This window comes from Phacochoerus africanus, chromosome 9 (genome assembly GCF_016906955.1).
Source record: "Phacochoerus africanus isolate WHEZ1 chromosome 9, ROS_Pafr_v1, whole genome shotgun sequence".
Lineage (NCBI taxonomy): Eukaryota > Metazoa > Chordata > Mammalia > Artiodactyla > Suidae > Phacochoerus > Phacochoerus africanus.
The window spans coordinates 33303142-33324068 of record NC_062552.1 but is presented as its reverse complement, the minus strand read 5'-3'; the positions used below and the strand labels follow the sequence as shown (position 1 = coordinate 33324068).

General features: G+C 51.7%; 1 protein-coding gene and 2 long non-coding RNA genes across 4 annotated transcripts in view; 1 reads left to right on the top strand and 2 right to left on the bottom strand.

Moving 5' to 3' along the window:
- The first annotated feature begins 93 nt into the window (after window positions 1-93).
- On the top strand, window positions 94-20391 carry ETV7 (ETS variant transcription factor 7). Its single transcript, XM_047796000.1, has 8 exons — window positions 94-536; window positions 2070-2205; window positions 11420-11584; window positions 11951-12076; window positions 13631-13840; window positions 15450-15592; window positions 17384-17484; window positions 18063-20391. Exons 1-8 carry the CDS (start codon window positions 531-533, stop codon window positions 18178-18180), a joined length of 1005 nt encoding a protein of 334 aa, XP_047651956.1. The 5' UTR covers window positions 94-530; the 3' UTR covers window positions 18181-20391.
- Window positions 1879-11460, bottom strand: LOC125135668 (uncharacterized). 2 transcript variants are annotated; one of them, XR_007137028.1, is made up of 4 exons: window positions 10964-11460; window positions 9889-10069; window positions 5066-5169; window positions 1879-2456 (listed from the first exon to the last, which is right to left on the bottom strand). It is a non-coding gene; the product is annotated as an uncharacterized LOC125135668 (long non-coding RNA). The 2 variants fall into 2 exon arrangements; XR_007137029.1 differs by lacking the exon at window positions 5066-5169.
- The window catches only part of LOC125135667 (uncharacterized), a 29247-nt gene continuing 26465 nt past the window's right edge, over window positions 18146-20927 (bottom strand). The window contains exons 3-4 of the long non-coding RNA XR_007137027.1: window positions 18307-18553; window positions 18146-18209 (exon numbers count right to left, since the gene is read on the bottom strand). This is a non-coding gene — a long non-coding RNA (uncharacterized LOC125135667). The remainder of the gene's footprint in view (window positions 18210-18306; window positions 18554-20927) is intronic.

Below are 20927 nucleotides of genomic sequence, written 5' to 3'. Positions count from 1 at the left end.
TGAGAGGCTCCTCCTATCCATTTGCGAAGATGCACAAGGGTGTCGTGAAGTTAGCCTGTTCTTGTCGCCAGCCCAGGACCAGGGGTTCCTTCCGCTCTCTAGAGGCACAGAATCCCACCTCTGTGCCAGGCTGCATGAGGAGCTGTCCATCCGCTAAAGGATGTGAGCAGGACCGCCGCCTCCCAGCCGGCAGCAGAGAGCGCCCCGGGCCTCCGCTACCGCAGCGGCCAGCCCCCGCCCTTCGCCAAGCCGACCTGGGCGGGTGTGGAAGCCGGATCCCGCTCTTTCATTTTCGTTTCCCGGAAGGATAGCAATTACTGAAGCGCCGTGCGCGCCTGCTTGCCCGGGAACCGAGGGCACAGACCCGGCTATATGAAAGAGATTTCCTCCCAAGCGACCTTCCCGTTTTGAGGCCAAGTTAGGGGTCTGGGGGAAGAGGGCCCGAGAGCGCGCAGGCCTAGGGCCCAGCGGCTGCAGCCACCGGAGCGCTCACGACGTACAGCCGGGAGGCTCCCTCGCCTTCACCTGTAATGCAGGTAAGAGCCTGGAGGACAAACCACGCAGCGAGCACAGGGAGCCACCTGCCTTTCACCTGTTTCTCCAGCTCCTCAATTTCCATACCCGTCTTACCAACCTTTTCCCAGCCTGGAACCTCACTTTTCAACACCCCCCAAACCTCACCATCCATCCCTTACCTGTCTTTCACTCTGCTCCACCTTGCTCACTTCCAGCCCCTCACTCTCTCCCTCTAAGCCTCTCTGTGCTGCTCCTTCTCACCCCTCCATCAACCAGATGTGGCTCCGGCACTAGCCAGACCCTCACAGCCAGCAATGCAACCAGAGACTCACTCCCCACAGCAGTCTGGCTCCATTTGCCCATTTCCCCAGGAGCCTCAGGTGCTCTCAGGGCTGGATTCCCTTCTCCACTTCCCTCTCTCCAGGATCCATATCCACATCCATGTTTTATCAGACCTCTCTCTGGCCTTCGTTCTGAAACCCAGAGCTAACGCCCTCCGAAGCTCCCTGGCGGGCATTTCCCAGGCAGCCACAGCTGGAGTCTCCCTGCCTCACACTTGGAAGAGTGTCAGTCAGGGAACTGCCTGCAAGAACCAGGCAGGCAAGCCTAGGCTTTAGCCCCTTCTCTAGCTTGGCAAGCCCCCTCTGCCAGGTCGCAACCTCTGAGGCGGTGTCACCTCGGAAACAGCACCAACGAGGGCAGGGGGGCTGGGGGCAGACAAGAAATGCAGGAGAACTACCCCCAAAGGTGTCTAGTCCTTTTCTGCAGTGGCCACGGCTTCTGGAGCTTGCTTTGCACATCGCCCTCCTCAGAAACCAAGAGATGAACACACTGCTCTTGAAAATTCCAGGGTGAGAAAAATGACTCTTGCTGGGATTGGTTTCGCTTTTACTTTCACGATGCATCCCTAAGGACCCCCTGTTCCTACAAAATCCTGTCACTTTTTGCATCCCCTCATCCTGATGGTGAGCCCAATCACCTCTGGGGTAGGCTGATGGTAACACTGGGGCATTACAGACTGCCCTTGGTGAGACCTTGGGATTCGGAAACTTATCCTTTGTCTCTTTTGAAAACAGCATTTGTTTTCTGTTTTTTGGTTGTTTTTTTTTTTGTGCGAGGCATGTGGAAATTGCAGGGCCAGGGATCAAACCTGAGCCACAGCAGTAACAATATGGAACCCTTACCACTAGGCTATCGGGGGACTCTGAGCATTTGCTTTTCCATATATTTCTGGTTTAAGGACTTTTTTATCCTGGCCCCTCAAGTTTCCTGTGTCTTCTCACCAAGGTTTGTAGGATCTCAGATTTCCAGCTTACAAGTCAAGTCTTGGCAGGGGAGCCTTCTGGTGGGGTTACAAAAAGCTTGAATTGAAACGACGAAATTTATCAAGTGTCCACTGTGTACAAGATGTTGATGGTACCAAGCTGAAGACATATGTGGTTCCTACCTGTAAGGTAGACAGTGATGGACACTCTTCCCCTTTGAAAAAAATTCTTAAGGATGCCTGAACCTTCACCAAGACGCTCATCTTTGCCTGGTTTTCCTCTTTCTAGGAGAGAGCTTTGGCCAGTTCTCCTGTGAGCCCTGAAGCAGCCACACTGCACCCAGGCACCCAGGCCCGAGGCAGATGTGAAGCCAGAGTAAAACTGCTGTTGGAGAGGGGAATCTGCAAGCTGCCAGGAAGACTCCGTGAGTAGAGGGAGCAAAGAGGCTGATGTTTTTAGAGGATGTGAACGTGACGTGTAAACTTAGCCAAGGAAGCACCTTCCCTCCATTTGCTATTTCTTTGCTGGTTTTCTTTAACCTTTCCTTGGGGAGGAAGTCAGAGGAGGTCAATGTGAATTCTCCCGTGGGGAACACAGTTGACATGGCCGAGCGTGTCATTGTGAAGGCGGCAGTCTTCTTGTTGGGACTGGATGAGCCATGGGGTCCTTTCCAGCCTAAGGACAGAGAGTTGAGGCTGTTGTCAGTGAGGAAGCCAGATGGGGCTAACCAAGGAACAGCTGTATGTGTGGAGAACACTCTTTTAAGTAATTATATTTAATTTCCGTTGTCACAAAAGAAGCATGTACTTATTGCCAAAAATCAGGAAATGACAGAGAAGCATGAGAAGAATACAGAGAACTATCCAATCCACTCAAAGACACCCACGGGAAACGTATGGGCCATATCCTTTCATTTCATTTTCCTAAGTGAGACCCTTGCCTGAGGAAACTCCTAACCATGAACAGGCTGCAGATTAATGGCCCTGTGTGGCAGAGCTGAGAGGCAGAAAAGCTGGGCAACAGGCTCACGCTCACACAGGTCTCCATGCTAAGGTTAAACCTTGGTTCTGTAGGTTCTCCACTAAGAGATTTTCAGATGCACTTCCTAAGCTGTGGAAATCACAGGAGAGGTGGCTGGCTGATCACTGGTGGGGTCTTTAACCTGGGTGGGGGTCTTGGGACAGCTGTGGGCAGGCATATTGGCTGTGAAGCATCCTGGCCACTTCCTGCGTGGCTGGCCCAGGGTCTGGAACACTCTTTGATTTCCTAGGCACAACCTATTTTTTTGAGCTGCTGACAGGATTAAAATGTGGGCTATGACTTCACATGCTTTGGGAAGAGCTTGCTGCCCCCAAATGATGGGCATCCCTTTAATGGAGCACAGACCCTACCTTTCTCAGGGTCAGAGGGAAAGTAGGGACTCACGGACACACGAGAACCCAGAGCTGGAGGACAGCTGGCACGTCTGTGTAGCGGAGGAGGGAGGTGGCAGTGTGATTTGGGAGAACGGTGGGCAGCTCTGTAAAGAGCCTCTGCTGTATCCTTTTGTCCAAATACCAGTCCTGACCAGCAGCTTGGGGCTTCGGGCTGCTCCAAGGAGATATCTGGCAATAGTTACACAGACGGTAGGATCTGGGCTCCATTCCCAGCCCAGGAAAAACAGGGCTTCGGATCAGACCTGAAGACCCTGAGTGTTGCTGCTGAGGAGGATCTTAGACGTCATCTAACCCAGTCCCCTCGTGGCCGCTGAGGACGTGAAGCCTCGGAGGAAGGGGCTTCTCTGCAGGTCCCACAGGGCCCTCTAGATTGTCCCCCATGTCTCCCCATTATTCAAAAACCACCCCTCATTGGCTCACCAAATCCTGGAAGGCTCACACTGGCAGAGACCCTGGTTGTCACCTCAGGCAACTCCCTCCTATAATAAGAAAAGTGAGGCCCAGAAGGCTGTGTTCTGCCCACGTAACCTTCAGTCCCCTCCCCTTCCCTGGGTGTGAAGCTCAAGGTTGCTGGCGGAGAAGGTGCAGGAGAAGCAGGGGACTTAGAAAGTTTAGTCATCATCTTGCAAAATACAATTACACAGCCTTTTCAAGTTCTGAAGCCCCTTTGGTGGGGCCCCTCTGAGAGGGTCACCAGGTCTTCCTGCCCTTTTCTAGTGACAGAAATTTCCTCCCCTCTTGCACCAGTCTATTCCTTTTTTTCTTTTTTTAAGGTCAAACCTATAGCATATGGAGGTTCCCAGGCCAGGGGCTGAATCAGAGCTGCAGCTGCCAGCCTGCACCACAGCCACAACCATGCTGGATCCTTAACCCACTGAGCAAGGCCAAGAATGGAAACTGCACCTTCAGAGAACATCAGGTCCTTAACCCACCAAGCCACAAGGAGAACTGCAGCTTGTTCCCTGTTTACTCAGCTCAGGATGCAGAGTCATTGTGACCTATTTTGAGTTCCCAAGGTACTAGTCCCATTGCCTTGGGGTAGATTTCTCCAGAAGCAGACCCTGAAATGCTTCCCCACAGAAGAAAGAAGGAAATCCAAGAGCAGAACCATGGGCAACTGGAATTCAAAATGCATGGGGTCCTGGGATCCCCACGATGGCTCATTAGGTTAAGAACCCAACTAGGATCCATGAGGATGTGGGCTTGATCCCTGGCCTCTCTCAGTAGGTTAGGGATCCAGTGTTGCTGTGAGCTGTGGTGTAGGTCTAGGATGCAGCTTGGATCTCTTGTGGCTGTGGCTGTGGCATAGGCTGGCAGCTGCAGCTCTGATTGGATCCCTAGCCTGGGAACTTCCATAGGCCTTAGGTGTGGCCCTAAAAAGAAGAAAAAGAAAAAGAAAAAAACCAATGAGGACCTATGGGGGACACCTACCCCACCCAGAGGGGAGGAAGCTGAGCCCACTTCCTATCCATCTCGGGATAAGGGCTGCTTCCAGGGGTGCTGAGTCCCAGCTTCCCCACTTGCCCAGTACACTGGCTGAGTCCAGCACTGAGTCAGGTGGTAGCATCTGGCATCCTGTCGCCTTCAAGTGCAGAGGTGAGAATCAAGGGTCATGGGCAGGGCCTTCTATACAGCAGTGTCTTCTATATTCATCTTAGATTCCATGACTCATATTTTCTTCTGAAAAGAGTCAGGCAACACAGTTCTGGCCTTTGGTAAATATCTATTCATCTTGAAAGATAAGGCTCACTTTCCTATAAACAGGATCCCAAATGAGCAACCTGCTGAGACCCCAAATGAGGGTTTCACCTTTCAGGTGGCTGTGGTGGGGTCAGCCCCGTTTCTTACTGGGTTTCTGCTGCTGGACATCTTTCTGACGTTTATTCCCAGGCGTCCACCCCATTCCTGCCTCCACTTCCAGCTTCCGTCTCATCATCGGGGCTGACGTGCCTCTGCAGGGAGGTGAACAGACAAATCTTGCTTCGCTTTGGGAGTCAGGGCCAAATGGAGCACACAAGCTAGTTCCCTGCAGAGCCCACTTTCCCATGTTTCTTGGCTGGAGAAACAAAGACGTACCATGGAGCAGTGGAAAGTCCACTCTGATGTCCAGTGACAGGAGGTGGGCAGGGATGGCAGGGCGGGATCCACGGGGGCTCCGGCCAAGGGCCCCCACTCACAAAACAAGATTCACAACCATGCTTCCCTCTGTGGAAGTGAAGGGTGAAGGGGGATTTGCACCCACCTTCCCCTACCCCACCCCATCTGCATCTCTCGGGGGAGCCTCAGGAGCTATGAAGGTAGTGAAGGCCCCAGGACCACTTGCAGGACCCAGCCTAGGGTCACAGGGGAGGGAGTCTGAGAGGGGGTGATGCAACCTCCAGGGACAGCTTGTGGCCTTTTGAGAGGAGACAGTTTTTGTTTTTGTTTTTGTCTTTCTGCCTTTTCTAGGGCCACTCCTGCAGCATATGGAGGTTCCCAGGCTAGGGGTCTAATCGGCGCTGTAGCCGCCAGCCTACACCACAGCCACAGCAACACAGGATCTGAGCCATGTCTGTGACCTACACTGCGGCTCATGGCAATGCAGGATCCTTAACCCACTAAGCAAGGCCAAGGATCGAACCTGCATCCTCGTGGATACTAATTGGGTTCGTTACCACTGAGCCACAACAGGAACTCTTCACCTTTTTTTTTGAGGTGTAATTTATGTACAGTCAAGTGTACCAATCTTAAACATACAGCTCCATGAATTTTTATGTATGCAGCCATCACACAGATCAAGATTTTGACCATTTTGAACACTCCAGAAAGGTCCCTTCTTCCTCTTCCCTGTCAATTCCCCTCCAAAGGGCCACCACTATTCTGATTTCTCTCCCTAGATTAGCACTATCTATTCCTTTTTTTGAGAGAGAAGAATATAGTATTTTTTAAATATTCTTTTCCATTATGGTTTATCACAGGTTATTGATAAGAGTTCCCTGTGCTATATGGTAGGACCTTGTTGTTATCCATTCTATGTACAATAGTTTGCATCTGTTAACTCCAAACTCCCACTCCATCCCTCCCCACCCTCCCTCGCCTTGGAAACCACAAGTCTGTTCTCTATGTCTGTGAGTCCATTTCTGTTTCATGAATAAGTTCATTTGTGATGTTGTGTATGTGTGTATATATATATATATATATATATTTTTTTTTTTTTTTGTCTTTTTGCCATTTTCTTGGGCCGCTCCCACGGCATATGGAGGTTCCCAGGCTAGGGGTCGAATTGGAGATGTAGCCACCGGCCTACGCCACAGCCACAGCCACTTGGGATCCGAGCCGCATCTGCGACCTACACCAGAGCTCGGGGTAACGCCAGATCCTTAACCCACTGAGCAAGGCCAGGGATCGAACCCGCAACCTCATGGTTCCTAGTCGGATTCATTAACCACTGCGCCATGAAGGGAACTCCAGTGTTATATTTTAGATTCTGCTTATAAGTGTTATCATATGGTATTTGCTGTTTTCTTTCTGACTTACCTCACTTAGTATGATAATCTCTAGGTCCATCCATGTTGCTGCAAATGGTATTATTTCATTCTTTTTATGTCTGAGTAGTAGTCCATGATATATATGTACTACACCTTCTGTATCCATTCCTGTCAATGGACACTTATTTAGGTTGCTTCCGTGTCTGGGCTACTGTAAAAAAGCACCATCTCCTTTTGATCCTGTTTCCCTAGCTGCCCTCTTTCTCCAAGGCAGCATCTTGGAGCTTCATTCATGTGTCAGAGCTGAAGTTGTTTGTACTTTCTGGTTTATTGCCAGGCAGCATTCCATTGCATGGAAGCATCATGATTTGACTGTCCATTCTCTGACTGATGGATATTTGTGATGTTTCCAGGTGTTTTTTTTTTTTTTGGCCTCGCCCCTAGTATGTGGAAATTCCTGGGCTAGGGATGGAACCCACTCCCCAGCAGTGACCATGCTGGATCATTAACTACTAGGCCACTCCTCCAGCTCTTTTCCTATGTGAGCAGAGCCCCCATGGGCACTCACACCCATGTCTTTGGTAGATGCGCTCACCATGTCTCAGGTCTTTACTTGGGGGATGGGAGTGCTGGGTAGCATGGTATGTAGCCTGGGCACCTAACCTTTGCACCACACTTCCCTTCCAACAGCCCAGCATCTCAGACGGGCAGAGTTAAGTTCGCATTTTTCAGAGTGGGAAACTGAGCTGGAAACTGGTCCCTGAGCTTGGGGATTTGGTCTAGAACTTAGGTGGCTGATCCAGTGAGTGGCAATTTGACTGGTGTGAGGGGCTTCGACCCACTGCTGGGTTTGATGGAGACCTTGGCAGCTGACCCAATGCTTGGAACTTGGGCTTTTCTGGGGTTCAAGTCCTATTGGAAAAGACTTTTGACCTTAATATTCATTGAAGACACGAGGAACAAAAAAGTCCCTTTTCAGAGCTCTCTTGTGATGCAGCAGGTTAAGGATCTGGCATTGTCACTGTAGCGGTGTGGGTTGCCGTTGTGATATGGGGTTTGACCCCTGACCTGGGAACTTCCATACGCCGTGGGCGCGGCCAAAAAGTCCCTTTTCTTTATCGCTGGACTGGAGGTGCTGACTGCAAGGGGATGAAGGTGAGGGTGGGAGTGAGCAGGAGGAAATGGAAGGAAAACCCAACTGCACCGCAGGAAGGTGACAGGCTTCAAAGTTTCAGGTGCTACCAGGGAATGTGTGTGACCTCAGGGTCCCTCAGAGACAGCATGGGAATCCCCTGCCCATCTTTCCGGAACTGGGACCAGGACCACATCTGTGGTTGATGATGTCTGCAACATTCAGGGTTTCCCCTTTTCGCTGTAGTTTCTGTGTTGTCACGGAGGCAGACCAGCCAGAGGGTGTGGAATCCAACCCCGTTCTCTGGACAAACCCAGGAAAAGACTCCTTTGACTCAGGAGTTGAAGTTTTGCATTTTAAGGCTGGCAGCCCCAAGCACCATGGATTAGGGAGCCTTTGAACAAAATGCAATGGGCAGCTGGTCCCTGGAGCCCCAGCAACCCTGGCTGGCCGTGCAGGCTGCGCAGACACCTCCTGAAGGTCATCACCATGCAGTCTCAGAGGTTCATGTCACACAGCTTTTTGTGTCTTGCTTCTGCATCACCAGACTGATCTTCCATGGAGGCTCTAAATTACTATTTCCACCCTCAATGCATCCTCTTCCCTGCATTTGTGCCAGGTGTACGTATCACTATTAATGTGTCATCTCATTCTTCTCTCCCTGCTCTGACTACTGAAGCGTCATGCCACATGCTTATTAGCGGATTTGCTCTACTACAGAGGTTCTTAAGAGGCAACGTTTTTTTTCTCAATTCCCCAAGGACATGGGGCAGTGTCTGCATACGCTTTTGGTTGTCACAACTCATCAGTGGGGGAGGGGTGCTGCTGGCATCTAGGGAGTAGCGGTCAGAGATGCTGCAAAACATCTTACCAAGCTCAGGATAGCCAGAGCTTGTCAGGCCCACAGTGTCTATAGGGCTGAGGTTGAGAAATCCTCCTGTGCTGTGAATTGCTGGTAAGACTATTTTTGTCTCTAAAAGAAAAAAAATCAATTTAGAGATGCTCTTACTTATGACAGGCATTAGCCCTTTATCTGTCATCTGCATGGCAAGTGTGTCCCCGAAATCTGTCCTCTTTTAGTTTATGGTCTTCCAACACACATACAAAAATTGATACAGTCAAATGTGTTTCATTTTTATTACAGCCTCTGCATTTCCTGTCGTGGTTGAGGTCAATACTACCCTTGTTGAGCACGTATGGTTTCCTATTTCTACTTGTATTAAGGTTTCTATTGTTCTATTCATTAGGCCTTAGTCCCTCTGGAGTGGATTTTTGTGATGGTGGCAGGTGAAGGTCCACATACAGATTTTTCCAGGTCGAGAGCCAGTTGTGGCTTTGTCAAATCTTAAATTAACTATCCTTTCCCACTGAATTAATCCCCCCCCCCCCTTCTTCTTTTCCAGTGGTAGCTATCAATCTTAGGTTAACACCATCGGATCTGGATTATATGGCTTTATAGTACCACAAAGGCCAGCTGTCACCGCTATTCTTTACCCCCCCTTAGGTAATTTTGGGGTCAATTTCAGACATTCCTCCTTCTTCTTAGGTCCCCAGATAAATAACGGCAGCCTCTCCTTCCTCCCACACTGGGTTACATAGCCCAGCCTTCTGTGTTTGCAGCACAGTGCACTTTCCTTCTGCTGAGCAGGACTGTCATTAGATGATCACTGGTGGCTGGGGTCCATCCTTCCCACCAGCCTCATTGGTGCCTTGTCCCCAGCAGTGGGACAGGGCCTGGCACATGGCCAGTGCTTGTTAGTTAGTGGTGGAATGAATGAAGGAGGGAGGGGTGATGCATATCTTTTTTTGGGGGGGGGGCATGCTCACAACATGCAAAAGTTCCCTGGCCAGGGATCAAACCTGTGCCACAGCAGCAACCTGAGCCACAGCAGTGACAAAGCCAGATCCTTAAGCTGCTGAGCCACCAGGGAATTCCTTTTTTTTTAAACATGAAAACCAGTTCTCTCGTGTTGTTTTTGGGAATCGAGCAGTCAGAGGTTTGTGCAGTCCTTGTCAGTGCCAAGGTGTGGCCTCAGACAGTGGCTTCTCTCCTCCACCTCAGTTTTTTTTACCTGTCAGGCTGGATCTGATGAGCCCTGAGCTCTTTCCCCTCTTACATCCAGGGGCCCACAGGGCGTGAAGGGCTCTGGGGAGGAGAAGCACCTCACAAAGTGAAATGCCAGGCTGACTCATCACAGTGGGCACAGTGCTGGGGGTCCATGGAAATGGTTGTTTCCAGAAAAAAAACACCACCTTTGGCAGAAGAAAATGTATCAATATATATAATATTGTACTCATCTTTATAACAATACAGTCATTAAAATATAAGTTAAAAAAATTTTTTAGGCGTTTCCACTGTGGTTCAGTGGGTTAAGAACCCAACTTAGTGTCCATGAGGATGCAGGTTCAATCCCTGGCCTCACTCAGTGGGGTAAGGATCTGGTATTGCCACAAGCTGTGGTTTAGGTCACAGACGCAGCTTGGATCTTGTGTTACTGTGGCTGTGGCGTAGGCTGGGAGCTGCAGCTCCAATTTGACCCCTAGTCTGGGAACTTCCATATGCCATAGGCTTGGACCTAAAAAAAACAAGTTTTTGTTTGTTTGTTTTTTAGTGGAGGAAGGGACCCCATGAAAGTCATAACGTGCTAAAAGCAACCCAGATTAGTAAGGTAAATACTTGGCAGTAAGGAGTTCCCTGGTGGCTCAGTGGGTCAAGGATCAGGCATTGTCACTCACTGCTGTGGCTTGGGTCATTGCTGTGGTGTGGGTTTGATCACTGACCCAGGACACAGCCAAAAAAAAAAAAAAAAATGGCTTTAGGAGTACAAGGGGCCCAGTCAGAGTCGAGTCATGGGGGACTGGAAGAAAGCAGCCACCTGAGTGAGTACTGCCAGAAACAGAGTGCAGGAGATGAAGATGGGTGTGGGAGACTCTCCATCCCTCAGGCTGTTTCCTGAGCAAACCCAGATCTGAGCTGGCACAACAGGGTGGAAAAGCATGGCAGCCAGACAGACCTGGTTCTAGGCTTGACTGTACCTCACGCTACCTGGTGACCTTTAGCTGGTCACATAACCTCCAAGAGCCTCAGTTTCTTCATTTGGAAGAGTTACATTGACCTCTCCCTAGCAGGACTGTTTGGTCACTCACCAGTCATTCACTGTGTGTTTATGGGGCACCTCCTGGGGTCCAGGCACTGTCCCAGGTGTTGAATACATACAACAGGGTGCCCAGCATACATGACTCGGTGTCTGGCACACAGTAGGTCTTCTTTAACCATCTGTTGTTTGAATAATTGGAAAATGGGCCTGGGGGTGGGTGAAGGGGGTACCAAAAATAAGTGAATATATACATAATGCACAGATAATGATAAACAAACATACAATTACATCAGATATAAGACATAGTTACAAAAAAAGTAAGGTGACTGAAGGACAAGAATAGGACATGGTGACAGAGGAAATGACTGTAGGTGGGGGGCAAGAGAGGAGAGCCTCTGCTCAGATGGAGGGCTTCTTTGAGGAGGTGACATTCAAGCGAGGGCCTGAAGTAGGAGGGTGAGGGTCTGTCCCCGGCCTCCCTCTAGCCTCAGTCCTCGGATTGCAGGCATCCAGCCCGTGCTCTGGAGCAGGGAGGACGTGCTACACTGGCTGCGCTGGGCTGAGCAGGAGTACTCTCTGCAGCACACGGGGGAACACAGCTTTGAGATGAACGGCCGCGCCCTGTGCATCCTCACCAAGGATGACTTCCGGCTCCGCGCCCCGGCTTCAGGTCAGGGACACTCACTGGCTTCTCTGATGCAACCCCGGGGGGCAGGGACGGGGAGGGAGGCAGAGGGGGTGCTGGCTGGAGGATCATGCTCCCTTCTCAGCCCTGCAGATGCGCTCTTTCCACATGTGCTTGGTGGTTCCCACCTCGAGCAGGCCACCAGCAAAGGTGTCAACCTGGGTGTCCTTTCAGAGCCTGGGATGGGGGATGGGGGGCTGTCCTGTTCCCTCACTCTCCCCTCCCCATTTCCACCCTACGGCCTCGCATCTCCTTCAGCACGAAGCTTGGGACGGGACATGCCGACCCGCACCTGAAGGCAGGTGACGGCAGGGGCCTGGTCAGCAGTCTGCCCTCCCACCCCACCCCCAGGTGACGTGCTGTACGAGCTACTCCAGTACATCAAGACCCAGCGGCAAGCCCTGATGTGTGGGCCCTTTTTCGGAAGGGTCTTCATGCAGAGGATGCCCCCCCAGCCCTGCCCCTACTCCCTGGAAGGTGAGGAGGCTCTCCTGGGACTCCAAGACCTTTCCCCAGATCGGCCTCAAGGGGAAGGCGGGGCTCCCTCCAGGCAAAATGAAGAGGAGGCAGCGCCCCGCCTCCCCAGCCCCGCCTCCCGCGCTGAGATGGCCCTCTGTGCCGCAGGCCTGTCTCCTTCCTCGGCTCTGCTCTCCTCTCCAGCCCCGGCTGTGTGAGTGGCACCTCCATCTCTTCTCCTGATCTCGCCATGGAAACCGCTCCCATAAGGGTCTGATTCCAGGGACCTGCGCACGAACTGTCCAGGTCACCCCAGTCCTAACTCCCGGCTGCAGCCTTCCTTTGCTGGGGACAAAATGTTAGACAACACCTTTGATTACTTTCTCTCGCTCTCACCCTCATCCTGTCAACAAATCCCGTTGGCTCTACCATCAAGATCTATCCAGAATCCAACCACTTCACACCTCCACTGTGGCCACCTCTGCAGAATCTCCTCGCTGGTTTCCTTGCTTCTGCCCTGGACCTCCTATGACCTCAACAGAGCAGCCAGAGATTCATACGACAATCATGTTACTTCTCTGCTCAAAATCTGCCAGTGGCTCCCATCTCACTTGTCAAAGCCACAGCCCTTACAAAGAGCTCCTCACCCTCTGCCACCCCCTCCTGCTTGTTCTTACTGCTCCAGCCACACCAGCCTCCTTACTCCTGGAACAAGCCAGACACCCCTGCCTCAGGGCCTTTGCTCTTACTATTTTCGCTGCCTGACACTCTGTCCTGTAAAAACCCACAGAGCTCGCTCCACAGGTGTCTATACTCATGTTAACACAGCAGTGAGGCCTTTCCCAGAACTGCCTTTATTTCTCTCCCACCCCCACATTGCACACTGTTTTCTTTTTAATTTATTTTAATTTTTATCTTTTTAGGGCCGCACCCATGGCATGTGGAAGTTCCCAGGCTAAGGGTCTAATCAGAGCTGCAGCTGCTGGCCTATACCAGCCACAGCAATGCAGGATCCGAGCTGCATCTGTGACTACACCACAGCTCATGGCAACACCAGATCCTTAACCCACTGAGCGAGGCCAGGGCTTGAACCTGCATCCTCATGGATACTAGCCAGGTTTTTAACCCAATGAGCCACAATGGGAACTCCTCCTTTTTTACTTTAATCATCTCTACCCTGGCCCCACCTCCATGAGAATAGAAGTTCCATGAAGGTAGAAGATTTTTGGGTTCAGTGATGTGTCCCCAAAGTTCTTAGAACAATGCCTGACTCATAGAAGTTTCTCCATAAATATTAATTGGTGGATGGTGAGGACACCTGGCTTCTGGACCTGGCTCTGTCTGCTCTTGGCTTTGTGAATAATTTTACAGATGAGAAAACAGGTCTGAGAGACTACGCTGCTTATCTGGGAGCTGGGGTTACCACCTGGGCTGTCTGGCCCTCACCTGTGCCCTCTTCTGCCTCCCTGACCTTCTAACCAGAGGCTGGCAGCCGGCAGGGCACTAAGAGTCCAGCTCCATGGGCATGTTGCGGGGTCTGGGCCTGAAGAATCAACCATGCTCATCTGCTTGCAGAGGGGACTGGCTTCCTGCAGCAGCCACCCGACCTAGGGCTTGCCAGCTCCTGGAGCCACCTGGATGTCCCTGGCCCAGCCAGCTGGCCCCTTAGTAAGCAGGAGTCCTTCAGTTTTTCTCGCTGGGCAGAGCTCGGCTGCAGGGCAGAGGGAGCCGGCTCCTTCCCCACAACGCCAACACGGCAGGCCCCCATTGATGGCAGGATCGCAGGTGAGTAGGAGGCTGCGCTCCCCTGGCCCCCAGGGAGGTGGGTTGAGGCTGAGTCCCAGAGTGGTAGTGGGTGACGAGGGGGAGGGTCGTTTGGACCTGGGGGTGAAAGGGTCTGTGCTTGCCCGTGGGGGAGTGGGGTGACTGTCTTGTGTGCTGACCACAGTGTGGCTGCAGGGGGCAGCAAGTGCTGCCTGGGATATCCCCAAACCCACTCTGTGTCTGCGTCACAGTCAGACAGACTGGCCTGGAGAATGGCCCTCTCCCTTTAAAACTATTTAAAAATAGTTGAGTGGGTTCCCATTGTGGCTCAGCAGGGTAAGAACCTGACACAGTGCCTGTGAGGATGCAGGTTCAATCCCTGGCCTCTCTTGGTGGGTTAAGGATTAAGTGATGCCGTGAGCTGTGGTGTAGGTCACAGATGTGGCTCAGATCTGGCGTTGCTGTGGCTGTGGTGTAGGCCGGCAACTGCTGCTCTGATTTGACCCCTAGCCTGGGAACCTCCATATGTCACAGGTGTGACACTAAAAAGAAAAAAATAAAATCGTTGAGTGCTTACTATGTACCAAGCACAGTTCTAATGCTTTTATTTAATCCCACAACAGCCCTCTGAGGTTAGTGCTATTATTTGGCCCATTTTACAGATAAGGAAAATGAGGAACAGAGAGGTTAAGTGGCCTTTCCATGATCACAAAGAAGTAAGTGGCAGAACTGGGCTGTGAATCCAGGCTGCCTGGCTCTAGGGCCCAAGCTCTAACCAGGTGATACACTTCTCTACATGTGTTGCTAAAGGACTGACTAACAGACAGGCAGCCAGATAGGCTGACAGATAAGCTGACTGCCTTCCCAAAGTGTGTTTTCTAGTCATGGCAGAGCTACTGTATTTATTCTAGATGCCACAGAGGGGGCAGCAGCCCAGCTCCTGGGTTGGAAATGACTAGGAGTCCCTGAAACACAGGTGTATGATCTTTGTAATATCATGCTTGACACTGCACTCGCCTCATACCAGGCACTGCGCTAAGGGTTTTTGGGGTCTATTATGTTACTTAATCCTCACACCACCCCACCCGAGGGACCAATGGCTTGGAAGAGGTTGGGTAACCTGCCAACGCCTGAGCCAGGCAGCCCGTGAAGGACTTAAGATCTTGCTTGCAGGCTCCTTCTGCCACTCGCTCTCCAGACAGCACATCTGATTTTCCCAGACCTCCAGTTAGCTGGCTTGACAGGATGGATGTCACATTCCAGGAGGCTGAGAGACCAGGCCAGGGCTGAGAGGGACCTGAGGCAGGGCTCTGGCCACCAGCCAGAGTCCCCATGGCCTGCCCCGCTCTGCTTGCCACCTGGGGGCCTGGTGACTGGGATATGTCCACACCTGTCTGAGGCCACTTCCTCCTCCCTTCTTGGGGGTAAAGGCAGCCACCTCCTTGAGGTTAGGATGACTGCATGAGATGAGCCATAAGCCCCTACATGTGGCCGCTTCTGTTAACACCATCGTCTTCACCATTCTGCTGCCTGCCAGGGCGCGGATCCAAGAGCCGCAGGGTGCCTTTCTCAGGCCTGTCCTCACAGCTCCAGGAAAGCACCCTGTCTGCACCCCTGTGCTCCATTGCAGACTGCCGGCTGCTATGGGATTATGTGTACCAGCTGCTTTCTGACACCAGGTACGAGCCCTACATCAAGTGGGAAGACAAGAACGCCAAGATCTTCCGTGTGGTGGATCCTAATGGGCTCGCCAGACTCTGGGGAAACCACAAGGTGAACTCAGCCAGCAGGCAGGATGGTCTCAACAGATATATCCAGAAGAGGACAGGGCAGGGGTCAGAGTGGAGCCCCAGCCCAAGGGTCAGGCCTCAGGGGACAGGGGATTCACTAGCAGCCTGAGATGTATTGGGATCATTTTATTTGCAGAGACCATGAGGGACAGGCAGTTACTTCTTGATGGGGGCTGTCCTTGGAACTCAGGAATCTTGCCTTCTGATGGCTGAATCACACCCCTGCTGAGCACTTGAGGTTCTTAAAGCATGTTTACAGGAATTGGGCATCGTATGCTGTTAAGCCTGATGAGGAAGCTGGTTCCCTGGAGGAAGCTGGGCCAGAAACCCAGGTCTCAGGCCCAAAGGGTCAGCAGTGTCAGGGCTGGAAAGGCCTAGGGATGGCTGAGGTCAGCATTCCCGGTGTGAGGAACGCCCGTACTACGTGGGTGTCCACACGGGAATTTTAGGTGGTTTACTCCAAATTCTAATAAGTATTTACCTTAGTAAGAATTAAGATTACAAAATTTAACTGCCTTATCTTTTTATTTTTTATTTTTTGCTTTTTAGGGCCATACCCATGGCATATGATGATTCCCAGGCTAAAGGTCTAATTGGAGTTGTAGCCGCCAGCCTACACCACAGCCACAGCAACACTAGATCCCAAGCCACATCTGTGACCTACACCACAGCACAGGGCAACGCTGGATCCTTAACCCACTGAGTGAGGCCAGGGATCGAACCTGCAGCCTCATGATTCCTAGTTGGATTTGTTTCTGCTGTGCCACGACAGGAACTCCTAATTGCCTTATCAATCTCATGATTTTCAGTGGTGCTATAAAGCCAGTGTCCTAGTCTATATATAAATTCATTCAAGTTAAAAAGAGTTTTGGAGTTCCCATTGTGGCTAAGCAGTAACAAACCTGACTAGACACAAGAGAACTCCTAAAAGACTCTTTTTATTATTTATTTACTTATTTTTGCCTTTTTAGGGTCACATATGCAGCATATGGAAGTTCCCAGGCTCGCAGTTGAATTGGAGCTGCAGGTGGCCTACACCACAGCCACGCAACACCAGTTCTGAGCCGCATCTGTGATCGACACCACAGCTCACAGCAATGCCAGATCCTTAACCCAATGAATGAGGCCAGGGATCGAACACATGTCCTCATGCATACTAGTCAGGTTCATTACCACTGAGCCACACGGGAATTCCAGCAATTCCACTGAATGAGCGCCCTCTTCCTGGACAAGATAATCTAATCTTCACAACAAATCTGTGAGACGGCTCTTTTTTTAATCATCATTTTATAGCTGGGGCAACTGATTCAGAGAGGTAAATAAACAGATCCAAGTTCACACAGTGCCAAATGGTGGTGCTGGGGCTTAAACTGACACCAAAGCCTCTTTGCCCCTGCTCTGCACTGCCCATCCCTAGAGAGGGGACAAAATGACTCAGTCAAAGTCACGCAGCTGGTGACAAGGCCCTCGTGCTACCCCACCATGCTGTCTCTCCCAGGAAACATATATTTATTTGAGATGACTTCTGCCATTTAAAAGCAACATAACAATTCACTCCTTCCCCCTCAAGGGTCACAGCCAGTGACCGAACCATCCCAGTATTTATGCCCCAGCCTCCCCTGCCTTTCTCTTCCCAAACTCAAGAGAACACACTGCCTCACAGACTCCCGGGCTGAGGGGCGTAAGAAGCCATGCACTCCAACCAGATGTGGAAACTGAGGCCTGGAAGGCGCAAGGTGGGGCATCGAGGTGATGCAGCTGCTTTGCCTTCCAGAACCGGGTGAACATGACCTACGAGAAGATGTCGCGTGCCCTGCGCCACTACTATAAGCTGAATATCATTAAGAAGGAACCTGGGCAGAAACTTCTGTTCAGGTGAGTGGCCTAGGAGCTGAGGTGCCAAGCACGTGTGGGGCTGGGGTGGGGTGGCCTGGAGGCCCCCCTGCAGCTGGGGCAGGGGCTGATTTGCAGCTAGGGCCTGAATTCCATTTTTTTTTCTTTTTCTTTTTCTTCTTTTTGGACCGCACCTGCAGCATATGGAAGTTACTAGGCAAGGGGTCAAATTGGAGCTGTAGCTGCCACCTACACCACCGCCACAGCAACACCAGCTCCCAGCCATGTCTGTGACCTACACCACAGCTCACAGCAATGTCAGATCCTTAACCCACTGAGAGGGGCCAGGGACTGAACCTATATCTTCATGGATACTAGTCAGGTTCATCACCACTATGCCACAATAGGAACTTCTTTTTCTTTTTTTGGCCACGTGGCGGCATGTGGAGTTCCTGGGGACCAGGTATCAGATCTGAGTCGCAGTTGTGACCTATACCACAGCTGCAGCAACACTGGATACTTTAACCCACTGTGCGGGGCTGGGGATCAAACCTGCATCCTGGCGCTGCTGAGACGCCAGCAATCCTGTTGCGCCACAGCGGGAACTCCCTGAATTCCAGATTTCTGAAGACACCCGGGAAGACCACCCAGGACGAGGACAGCGGCAGGGAGCTTCTGGAGAGCCAGGAGCAGGACAGACTAGATTCCAAGGAGGAGATGCTGGAAGTCTCTCCGTGAACGGCACGTGGACTCCAGGCGCCAGGCACCTGTAGGACAGAGACAGAGTCTCACATGAAAGCCGCTGTAGAGCCCTCCTCCCTCCACCCAGGGCAGCAGGAAAGCCCAGCAGAGTTCTGCACTCACAGCTGGTGTCTCAGACCTCAGAGCCGCCTGGGAAGCTTGGGGAGTGAGAAGGGCTGAGGATATGGCGGGAGTATCATTCTTCAGGCAGGGCAGCCCTGAGGCTGGGCGGGGGCACAGGGAGTGTGAGCTCTCTTCCTGCCCTTCGCCTTGGTCCCTGCCCAGCTCAGGAGAGGAAGCTGATCTCCAAGAAAACATCTAGTCCAAAGAAGGAAGCCGAGGTCCCTCGCTGAGCCTCCGCTTTCCTCATCTGCAAAAGGGCATGTCATGAAAACCCCCTTGGGGGCTGGTGCATGAAATGGAAAAAAGGATTGCTGCTTTGTCAACTCTGGTGATAATAATAATGATACTGGACATTGAGGGGCTTACTGTGTGCCAGGCCTTGTGCCAAGAGCCTAACTTACATTTTATCTCATTCAATTCACATTCCAGCCCCCTGAGGTTTAAAGATGAGGCAAAGGAGGCAGAGGCTGGCAGAACTGGGATGCTTGCCCTGAGCCCAGCGCTGTGACCTATTCTTTCTCAGCACCACTGAATGTACTGGGCGCTTCTCAAGCAGAGGCCATGGCCCTGCCTCTCCATCCTCAGCATCTTCACTGAACAGTTCACCTCACCTGGCCCAACCCCCTTGTCCTCAGTTTTCAGTGCCTGGCGACTCTGACCCATCCCCACCCCAGCTTATTATTTACCTGCATTGGCCAGGTGACCTCGGGCAGGTTATTCCATCTCTCTGGAGCCTCATGTTTCTTGTCTGCAAAGTGGGGGTGATATTCCTGGCCCAACCTCATAGGACTCCCAGAAAACCTCAATAAGACAGTATTTGTGCTATGCTTAGTGCAGGCCTGCTGTGTGAGGAGCTAAGGAAACCCCACAAATCCAAAGCTGCTCCAAAGCATGAAAATGCCCCTCCTATTGGCTCAGCTCCCCAGCCCCCCAGGTACCTCCTGATGGGGTCAGAGCCTCTGCCCTCAAAACCCCAGGGTGGGAAAGTGAAGGGAGTGTTTTCACTACATCGAAAACACAACTTCTTGGACTCGCATCTTCCTTTCTGGAAGGAGGAAACCACCTCGGCCTTTTGCCTCCAACAGATCAGGAAACCCCCCCCGCCTGGCTGCGCCTGAGCTGGCCTTGGGTCACTGTAGTGAAGCTGATAAGGATTCTTGGATTTGGGGGCTCCAACTGTGACCGCCCATAAGCAGGGAAAATCCTGGCTTAGTCCTGCCTGGGGCCCTGGACAATTCTGCACCAGAAGAGGCCCAACAGGGGCCTCAGCAAAAACGTTCAGCAGGAACATCCTGGGCCCTTTGAGTCTTTCCTGAGACTGTTCCCTCTCCTTGACTTTGCTTCAGGATGAATGCACACCCCACAGCCCTTATCATCCCAGGCCCAGAGTTAGACTGGGAGGGACCAGCGAAATTGACTCGTCCAGGCTCTCCTGCTATAGATAAGGCTGCTGAGGCCAGAGAGGGGGAGTGACTTGCCCAAGGACACACAGCCCTGCTCAGGGTGCCGCCCCCTAGCGTTGCCTCATTTCTAGTTGCTTTGTATCTCGCTCACAGGTCTGAGATGCAGAGGTTTAAAAGAAAGGATGGAGTGGTAAGTCACTTCTTCCAGTTACAGTGCTGGCATCTGCCTGCTGTCATGTTCATGGTTGTCAGCAGCTGTGAATCCCAAGGACTGTGGCTTCACAGTGGGGGGGTTAAATCTTACTCCATGCTGGGACTTCTGGGGCCAGGGGTGGGCTGTGGGCCCGGGCAGAGTCCACCAGCCCAGATCCCAGAGGCCTGGACTCCCCACTCGGCTCTGGGCTGAAGTGCACCCCACTTCTCCAAGCACATTCGGCCCTGGTCTGGGATGAACACCCAGGTGCCAGGAATAAGGGGATTCATTCAGCCCTTCCTTCCATGAGCATTAATTGGGCACTTGCTATGTACCTGGCACCAGAGAAGGCCTTGGGTTTATATCTATTTATTATACCATTAGATTCCTGAAAACTGGTGGATCACTGAAAACAAATTATGTCAAAATGGACTTTCTCACAAATCATTTTAATAAGCAAGAAATAGAGTTCCATGGTTTGAAAAAGCAGCCAGCCGTGACCCTTTGTGCCACATTATATTAATGTTAACAGGAAATAAAGAGTTTATGGGAAAAAAAGTGAGTGTATTAAGGAGCGGGTGCTCCACGTCCAGTCCAGTCATTTACAGCATTAACCCAGGAGCCCGGGCTGCATCACGTCCATCTCTCCTTATATGGATTCTTGCCAACGAAGGCTCTTACTCTTTTTTTTTTTTTGTCTTTTTTGCCATTTCTTGGGCCGCTCCCGTGGCATATGGAGGTTCCCAGGCTAGGGGTCAAATCGGAGCTGTAGCCACCAGCCTACGCCAGAGCCACAGCAATGCGGGATCCAAGACGCGTCTGCAACCTACACCACAGCTCACGGCAATGCAGGATCGTTAACCCACTGAGCAAGGCCAGGGACTGAACCCGCAACCTCATGGTTCCTAGTCGGATTCGCTAACCTCTGCGCCACGACGGGAACTCCAAGGCTCTTACTCTTGAAAGGAAGCTCCAGATCGAGCACGTTCCCCCCAGCTTCACTGAGATGTGACTGACATATAATG

Bases quoted from the DNA above. Each gene is read 5' to 3' on its own strand.
- ETV7 (XM_047796000.1), top strand. The intron at 12,077-13,630 runs GTGAGGAGGCTC...ATCTGCTTGCAG, and splicing joins CTGCCCCTACTCCCTGGAAG to AGGGGACTGGCTTCCTGCAG. The intron at 13,841-15,449 runs GTGAGTAGGAGG...GCTCCATTGCAG, and splicing joins CATTGATGGCAGGATCGCAG to ACTGCCGGCTGCTATGGGAT.